At 37.2% G+C, this 8,425-nt stretch overlaps 1 protein-coding gene across 1 annotated transcript in view; it reads right to left on the bottom strand.

The window, feature by feature from the left end:
- The window catches only part of LOC108724884 (homeobox protein prophet of Pit-1), a 23,114-nt gene extending 16,140 nt beyond the window's left edge, over nucleotides 1-6,974 (bottom strand). The window contains exons 1-3 of the mRNA XM_018451578.1: nucleotides 6,740-6,974; nucleotides 382-509; nucleotides 33-140 (exon numbers count right to left, since the gene is read on the bottom strand). Of these exons, the coding sequence (XP_018307080.1) occupies nucleotides 33-140; nucleotides 382-509; nucleotides 6,740-6,959 (456 nt within the window). The 5' untranslated portion in view covers nucleotides 6,960-6,974. The remainder of the gene's footprint in view (nucleotides 1-32; nucleotides 141-381; nucleotides 510-6,739) is intronic.
- Between the last annotated feature and the right edge of the window lie 1,451 nt (nucleotides 6,975-8,425).

Raw genomic sequence — 8,425 nt, forward strand, 5'->3', positions numbered from 1 at the left:
GCGGTTTGTTTTTCTCTTAGCAGCTCACTCACCTGAATTCTGGCCTCGTTCAATTTGGTGGTCCTCGCCAATTCCTCTCTGCAGTATATGTCCGGATAATGGGATTTTGCAAACGCCGATTCCAATTCTGCCAGCTGCTCCTGCGAAACAATTGGAAAACCGTGGTAAAGGCCTATTTGAACTACCCGGCAGGAAATTTGGACGTGGTATGAAAGATTGGAGGTAATCAAAATGCCGTTATCAATCAAAGAGCTATAAAAAAAATAAAGGTTTTTCAGAGAAACGCATAAGTTTCTAAAATGAAAAGATACCGAGAGACATCTTCGATTACTCACAAAAATAATTAAAAAGATAGAAATTTTGCAATATTTCTGTATTAACCTGAGTGAAGGTAGTCCTGTGTCGCCGTCGGGCAGGTGTTGGACAGCTAGCTGTGGTAGGTGTGTGACCAATGTGAGGACTGGAGGCGCAAGGGTCAGGCTTTAACTTCTTAAAAGCACCTTCAGCTCCTGGAAAACAAGGAAAGCGAGTTTAATATTTTTAATGGAACCATTCGATAAAACTATTATCCAATTGTCTCTTTAAAAGGCTATTTCTTTAAAAAAAAACTTAAGAGAGATCTACTGTACATCATTGTATTTGCTTCACATTAAACTACGATAATGTCTATGTCGATGACGTCAGATAAATTTCAACTTCATTAACATTGAATTGCACAATTGTATTTTGCACGAGTGTGTAATTATTTCGCGCATTTCACAAATTAAATTATCCACCGATTGCGCTTGAAATTATTTTAATGGCGTATTAGTGGCGGGTCAAATAATATATTGAGTAGCAAAATTGCATGTCGATTAGATACTGTAATAACAACGTGTTAAGTTTTATATAATTTCATTTATATTGTAAAAATAACTTTCCTGAATCATTCATCTTGCATAATGCAGAAAGTAATCGTCTCGGCCTGAAAGAACAACCTAAATTCTTCTTTTTTAATCAATTACCATTACACCTCTTCTTATTAAAATAAGAAGAATTCTCGAAGATCTGCGAATTCGTAAACAAACTTGACGTAATTCGCAAAAAGTAGCCCCCCTCAAAAGTGCAATGATACTGACACGGGAGAGCAGAACTCTTTTTCCTCGCGAAACCGAATTATCTGACATTTTCCCAGGTTCCAACGTAATAAACAAACTCCGTTAACGACGCTTGGGTGTAAACGCTTTTTATATGTGAAAGAGGGTCGACTCATGTTATCTGTCTATAAAGACGATGAAGGAGTCAAGAATAGCGCCGAAACGGTATCGGAATAGCCAAAACTCGATTTCCCGTATCGCCTTTCATTGCTGACAAAATTTGATATTCCGTAGAAGGCGCGATGTGCCGAACTTTCGACCTCCGACGCGAGAAGTCCGTGGTCGTCGTCACCGCCGCCGCCATCGTCGTCGTCGTCGTCTTGGTCGTTCGCGCGGTGCGGAGCGGCGCGGCGCGGCGCGGCGCCGGCTTTATGAACGAACGTAGATACCTACCAGGTCGCACCGACCGGGGTAAGCGTGGCGAGCGAAGTCCCTCGCACTATGCTAACTTGGTTAGGGCGTTAATGACCTAATCATGTTACATGCTGATTCAATGTTCAAGGATGAATGCTGTCCACTTTACATACCTTGCCCGGTTACCCGATGAACGGGGAAACTCGGTCAAGTTCAGCGAAGAAGGCGAAGGGCCCCGTGCGACCCGCTTCTTCAGCTATCCCCCCGTGCTTTACGACATTTCACATGCTGGTTTTTTCTTGTTATTTGTGCTATTTTTTTAAATCAAGGATTGCTCTAAGACATTTAATTTTTAAGAGCTACTTCAAGTATCAATATTATCAATATAACCTCGAAAATATATCGGATTTTTTATGTATTTTGCAATCTAATAGATGAAAAACAGAATCTCGAGAACTTTTTTCCAGCTTTATTCGACATAATGCAAGAAAATAAAAAAGGTAAAAATTAAGAATAATAAGAGAACTTTACTAAGTATTCGATGATACATAATACGTAATTAAATTCTGAAAGTTATGATAACGCGGACTGGAATTACTTTGTTCCATTAAAATTATATCCCGTTTTAACGCAATCAAAAGCTCATCCTAATTTTTTCGCGCGGGTACAGATTGAAACGAGATTTTCATAAATGATACGAAATAAAATTAATGTCTCATAAAAGGTATCGGCAAAAAAGTGTTTTTCGCGATCTTTATGATGTCGAAATTAATTTTTCCCATTATTCCACGGTGTGTGACAATGGGGGTATCGACCTTTAGGCCAATGATGTTTTTCTCTCCCTTCTTTTGCATATCTCGTAATATAATATAAAATAAAAACTTTAATAAGTAATATATTTAGCAAATAATATAAAATACGAACGTTCTTCAACTATTATCGATACGATCTCATAAATATTGATTTTGTTAATTTAATATAAAGAATCAAATAGTTCATTATTGGACCGTAAATTTAGATTCGTGAAATATATTTGCGTATTGCTGTTTCAATATATCCGGATGCGAATCCGTTTTTATGCAATTATGGAGTTTTCGCGATTGCAGAAAATAGGCAATTTTCGGTTGTCAGTTTCGCGTCTTTGACGTAAAAATCTGCTCAAAAATCATACCCTTGCAAACTATGTTTGTTAAAACGAGTATGCTATAAAAACGAAATATAAACGTTTATCAAAAGGACAATAGATATTATTACAATCACGAGATTACTGTTACCGTGAAAAACATAATAGTTATTTCTCGTTATGACATTAATATTGAATAAAGTATAATTAAAGCTTGATATAAAATAACATTTTGTATGTATCATAAATAATAGTTTTGGAAAAATTATTTTATATGTATTATATATAAAACATTTTCCCGCAGTTTTTCTCCTAAGAGTTTAGAGAAAGCGAATCTTTTTATATCTGCTTTGCGCTTTATAAATGTTATTGATATTTAATAAGTGATAATTAACTGTTACAAGTGTGAAAATTTATTTTTAATTTAAAAATATTATTTATGAAAAAAAGAAATTATAATTTTCTTTAAATAAAAGGAGAAATGAAAATAACGATATATTATATATATCATGTTTTAAAATAAAAAGTTCTAATTTGGGTTTTTATAAATCTTAATAAAATTTACAAGTAGTTGAAAAAAATAGTCTAACATCTTTAATTATCAAAGACATAATACATTCTTTCATAGCAAATCATTTTTTTTATTTTTACAACAATTTGCAATTAATTCTCTTCCTTCAATTTGACTTATTCGAAGAATTCATGATAAAGAATAGCTCAATATGCTCAACATGTTTCAAAAATTGCAATATGATTTCTCGCAGAACAAACTCTTGATCGGGAAAGGATGGCAAAGTAGAGACAATAAAATGTCAGCGAAACGGCACGAACCATCCAACCGTTCGCAACCGAGTTAACCCTTTGTTAAGGATGAAGTTACAAGCTGTTCGCCAACACTCGATGAGCGGCACTCGAGAAAGGTCCGTCGAAAAAGAAGCATGGTGCGAGGGTGCATTGTGGATGGCGCGGCGAACATCTGCCCCCGCATTTTGGAGACGGTCAGGGGAACCGAGGGTAATTAGCGGTGATTTTAATGCGGTGAGATCTGACACGCGACGAACGACACGTTTTACAGGATTACTGGTAATGCGGACCGCGGTAGCCTCCGACCTACAGCTGCCATCCGTCGGCATCTGCTGTCACATTAGAATGCATTATCGACCAAAAGTGATATGAGCGTTTCCAAAATTTATTTAATGTATATATATTGATTTTATAATTGAATATAACATGTACATATACACACGCACACATATACATGTTGCTGATATATTTCCTTTTGCGATAAACTGCGAATTTTATTTGGATTAATTTAAATCTTTGTCAGCGTCATTGAGAGATTCTCATGTTGTGTAAATCCACTTGGGAATGTCTTAGTTTCTTCATATATTACTCGCAAATGTGTATACATCAAAAGTTTAACATTTACAATCTGGCGAACAAGATGCATGAGATAGCAATTACTCTATTAATTTGCATACTATTTACTCGCAAAAGACATACAAATTTAAATTATTCGCGACACAATTCTTTTATCCAATATATATAATTTTAAAATATTTATAACAACAAATATTAAAAAGTGGCGATTAATAGTCTTCTTTGAAATATTTAAAGTTATGCTTTCAGAATACCCTTAAATTTTGTACGTCATTGCATGTGTGAGAGAAAGATTAAAATATTTTAAATATACAATATTATTCTTGCACAAAGTGTCTTGGAATTAACTCATGCAAAAAATGGCGAGATATTTAAAGTTATTTCAAGTTATAAACGGCAGGAATTTCTTTCCGTGAAAAGTTCTTTAAGCTTTGAAAAAGGGGGCAAATAAATAAAAAGCTTTAGTCTCCTCATTTAATTTCTAGTACCTTACAGTTTAAATTTCAAATTTAGTTATCAAGATACTAAACTTCAAAAGTTAAAAAATATCTATAAATGATAACAATTATCGACGTTCCTCTAAGAATTTTGATAAGATTCAAAGATAAAAATTTTATTTTCCTACAGCAGTTAGAAATTATAGATTACAGTGTCGTTAGGATAAGGAAAAGAATCGAACACGCAAAACGAATCCATTTTTTCTATGTTGAAGTTGCAGTTGCAGGCCAACGTTACGGGTCAGTCAACAAGAAGTGAACGCTCCTGTTTTAAGGAGGACACGGGAAACGCGCGCCAGAAGACCGCCGCTCGAGTACTTTTAATACCCAGGAGAACGCGCGAGGGGGTTAACGACATTAATTTTTCCCTCCACCGCCCCGTCCTCGTTTTATTCCGCTACCTCTTTTTCCTTTCGTCGCGAAGCGGCTGTCGGATTTTCATTTGCATGAGAATCCCGCGGTAGTCTCATTTCGTTTCCGGGAACCCTGACCTTGAAGGGTGCGACAGAGCATAGGATATCGCCGTTGCGGATCGGGGTACCACCGCGCGAAAATTCATTTTCGGATATAATAAGGCCGAAAAAACCCTAACGATCGCCGTTACAACCGACCTGTTGAACTCCGTATTTATTGAATGCCATATCCTTTGCAAAAATGATATGCGTTAAGAATTTATTACACGTGCGTACAAAGTGCATATATTAATTAATTTCATCGTAAATGATTATAATTTAAATAGCAACTTTGACAATCAATAAAAATATAAGAGAAAGAGAAAGAGTCTCATAGAAAACATCTAATCTTTTTATAAATTCAATGTATTTATTTTCAATCGCTTGTTTACTAATTAACAAGAGGAACCTAATAGTAAAGTGATTATTAAAGTGATCTAATTAATTAAAATCGAGAATAACTTATGATGACAGTATAGGAGACAACTGCACTGTGGTCAGTAATCATTCTTATGTTTAAAATAGGCCTTATAGTCTTAAAATGTCACAAGCCAATCGCAGAGATATATTAATATTTTAAGACTTACTTAAGACAATCTTAAAATAGGAATGAATTTTGAATACCAGCCTATATCTCTAATACATTTGTTTTGAGATGATGCGATAATTCTACTTCATATTTAACAAGTACAAGTTGACGTTTTGAACATAATATCAACATACGCACATTATGAAATATGAATGTTACAACTCGTTAATCAGCAGAAGCGGTAGGAAATTAGAGATGAGTCCTTTCATTCGATCCCAATTCGACGAGTCTTTCGAATCGTCGAAACGGGGTGCGAGACTCGTCACGCGTTCAAGCTACGTTTCGAGCCCACCCCATTAACGACACCCTCGGTGCTAAGCTCCCTTAAGCCCCACTAGCACATAATAATAGTCCATAGAACAGGTACCACCATATGTCTGGTCCACCCGACCCATTGTCAACACTTCGGGCTGGTCGTGTTACTTTACGAACGCGTACTCGAGGCTCAACAAGCGGAAAATACGTCTATCTCGAGATGACACGATGTCCATTTCTTTCCTAATGATAGTGTAAAAGCGTGATATCTCAAAAGTCAGGGAAACATGTCGAATTACATAACTCTAGATTAATTTTATCGCACTTTTTTAGAAAATTATCATTTGTATGTTGAAACAATTTACTTCTTTCTATTATAATGCATTCTTACATGAACGGGTCAAAAAGTAATTTTAATTTTTGCTATTTTGATTGTTGAAGGCAAAATTAAGGTTATTTATGTCCCATCGTATGATTCCATTAATAAAATCGTACATTGCTTCAATATAATTTTACTTATGTTAACAATTAATTTTTTTAATAACTAATGATGTAAAATACGAGTAAAATCCGACAAACTAAATCGATGCATAGTCTTATAAAACTGATAATTGTATTTGTGTATTCATATATGAATATTTAAGCACCACGACCTACTGCTTTGGCCGAAAATGGTGTTCTTCTTTCTTATTTATGTTTAACACTTCTCGGTCTATATTTCACTGAATATTGTTTATAAAATATGAAAGGAAACACTAAAGTTTTTAATGTAGCTTTGAAGTTAGCAATAGAAGAAATATTACTCCGAATCAACATTTTCGGTTTAAATCTTAAGTGCGCTAAGACAAAACTATAAACTTACTACTTGCTGGCCTACTTCAGCTTAAACAATAATGCAAGATGCAAACTTCAACTGCTTCTACTTTCTCGGCAAAATGATCTGCGATACTCACCGACGGTGGTAGTAGCCCCGACGCTGCTTCTACCGGGCGTCGCGGCGGGCGTCGGCGGGCTTGCTTCGAGACCTTGATGCACCCCGTATAGGCCGAAGTCCTGCTCATTCGAACTGGCGCTACTGCACTTCCTCTTTTCCTGATTGTGATTCAGATGGAAGCTGTCGTTCTCGACCAGACCGACACCGAGCAGACCCAAATTCGGCCTGAGCTCATCCATCAGCTTGTTCTGACCGCAATTGGCAGCCGCCGCCGCGGAGAAGTTGAGCTGACGGCTGAAGATTGCTGGGAATATGTTGAACTGCTGGTGGTCGAGGCTAAGGGCGGTCGTCGGCAGGGACGAGCCGCTGCCGCCACCACCACCGCCGCCGCCGCCGCCACCGACGGAGGTACCGACGCCGCCCGCACCGGGACCCCCGGTACCTCCGGACAGGTCGTTAGCCAGGGTGATGCCGGGGTGACCTGGTCGAGGTAACGTGTAGCTGGAAGCACCTGAGCGAGCACTCGACTACCTACGAAGACATCTTCCGACGCGAGTCTGCGATGAGGGCGCGCCGCGTCCGCCCTGCGGATACGCACTGTGTTATTCTATCCCGAGCACCGACGCACTGAAAAAGCGTCGAAAAGCGTCGAGAAAATATCGAGAAAACCTTGACTGTTATCCTAAAGGTTCGTTATTTTCTGTGGTGACGGTGACTTTAACGAAGGACTAGGCCGTGAGTCGTGAAAAATATTTCTTGCCGTTCACCTTTTAAATTCTTTAAAACAGTTTTATAAAACAGTTCACTCTCCGATTAATTAGAACGTTTTCGTTAAGAATAAATCTCGTTTGTGCTGTTGTACTCTTATGGACAGTCTAGTTGAGAGACTCTAAATATTTCTTTCTCTCCTTTCTTTATCATTCTTTTCAAAACACTTGTGCGTGACACACCTGCATTACCACTATCGTAAAAGTCCTGGAAAAGTATTTGTTTTGAATGTTATCGTGTAGCGTATGATAAGCAACTTATCCTATCTTTGGAATTCAAAGACTTACGAAAAAATATTGCATATCGATTTAGTGTTATTCCATGTTTCACTACTAGCCCAATCCCATTAGTCTTCGATTATTAGAAATAATACTCTATCTCAGAAATTTAATAATCAATATTAAATAAATTTCGATACGTACAATTAATCTTCGTAAAAATTCACGGGCAGCAATGAATTCTCACAACAATTATTCTTATCTGTTAGTAACAACTTAGTCCAGATCCAACTGACGGTCCATTTCACATTTAACAGAATGGACATCTACGTCGGAGATTATTTACTAACAAGGAATAATTAGTCCGTAATATACTTCAACTATGTGCTTTTTAAATTACTGCAGTTCTGATGCACTTTCGACGAACGTAGACACGCGTTTCTTGAGTCTTCACTTGGGAATGCGAGTCTTCTTTTCGTAATGTCCTTTAAAAGATGTCTGCGTCGGTCTCTTCAAGAACTTCGGTTAAGAAATCCAATTAGAAGACACACGTGTAAAATCCTAAACACACGCTCTTCTTCTTCCAATTTTATCTTCGTTGACCGCCCGTTGTTTGAAAGTCCTTTCGTTATTGCTTCTCGGATGTAACACGTGAATAATTAAAACAAATCCACGATACCAACTTCAGGATTAATATGTCGCAGAGAATACGCGAGTCG

The sequence above is a fragment of the Mycetomoellerius zeteki genome, unplaced genomic scaffold (genome assembly GCF_001594055.1).
Source record: "Mycetomoellerius zeteki isolate Tzet28-1 unplaced genomic scaffold, Tzet1.0 scaffold312, whole genome shotgun sequence".
Lineage (NCBI taxonomy): Eukaryota > Metazoa > Arthropoda > Insecta > Hymenoptera > Formicidae > Mycetomoellerius > Mycetomoellerius zeteki.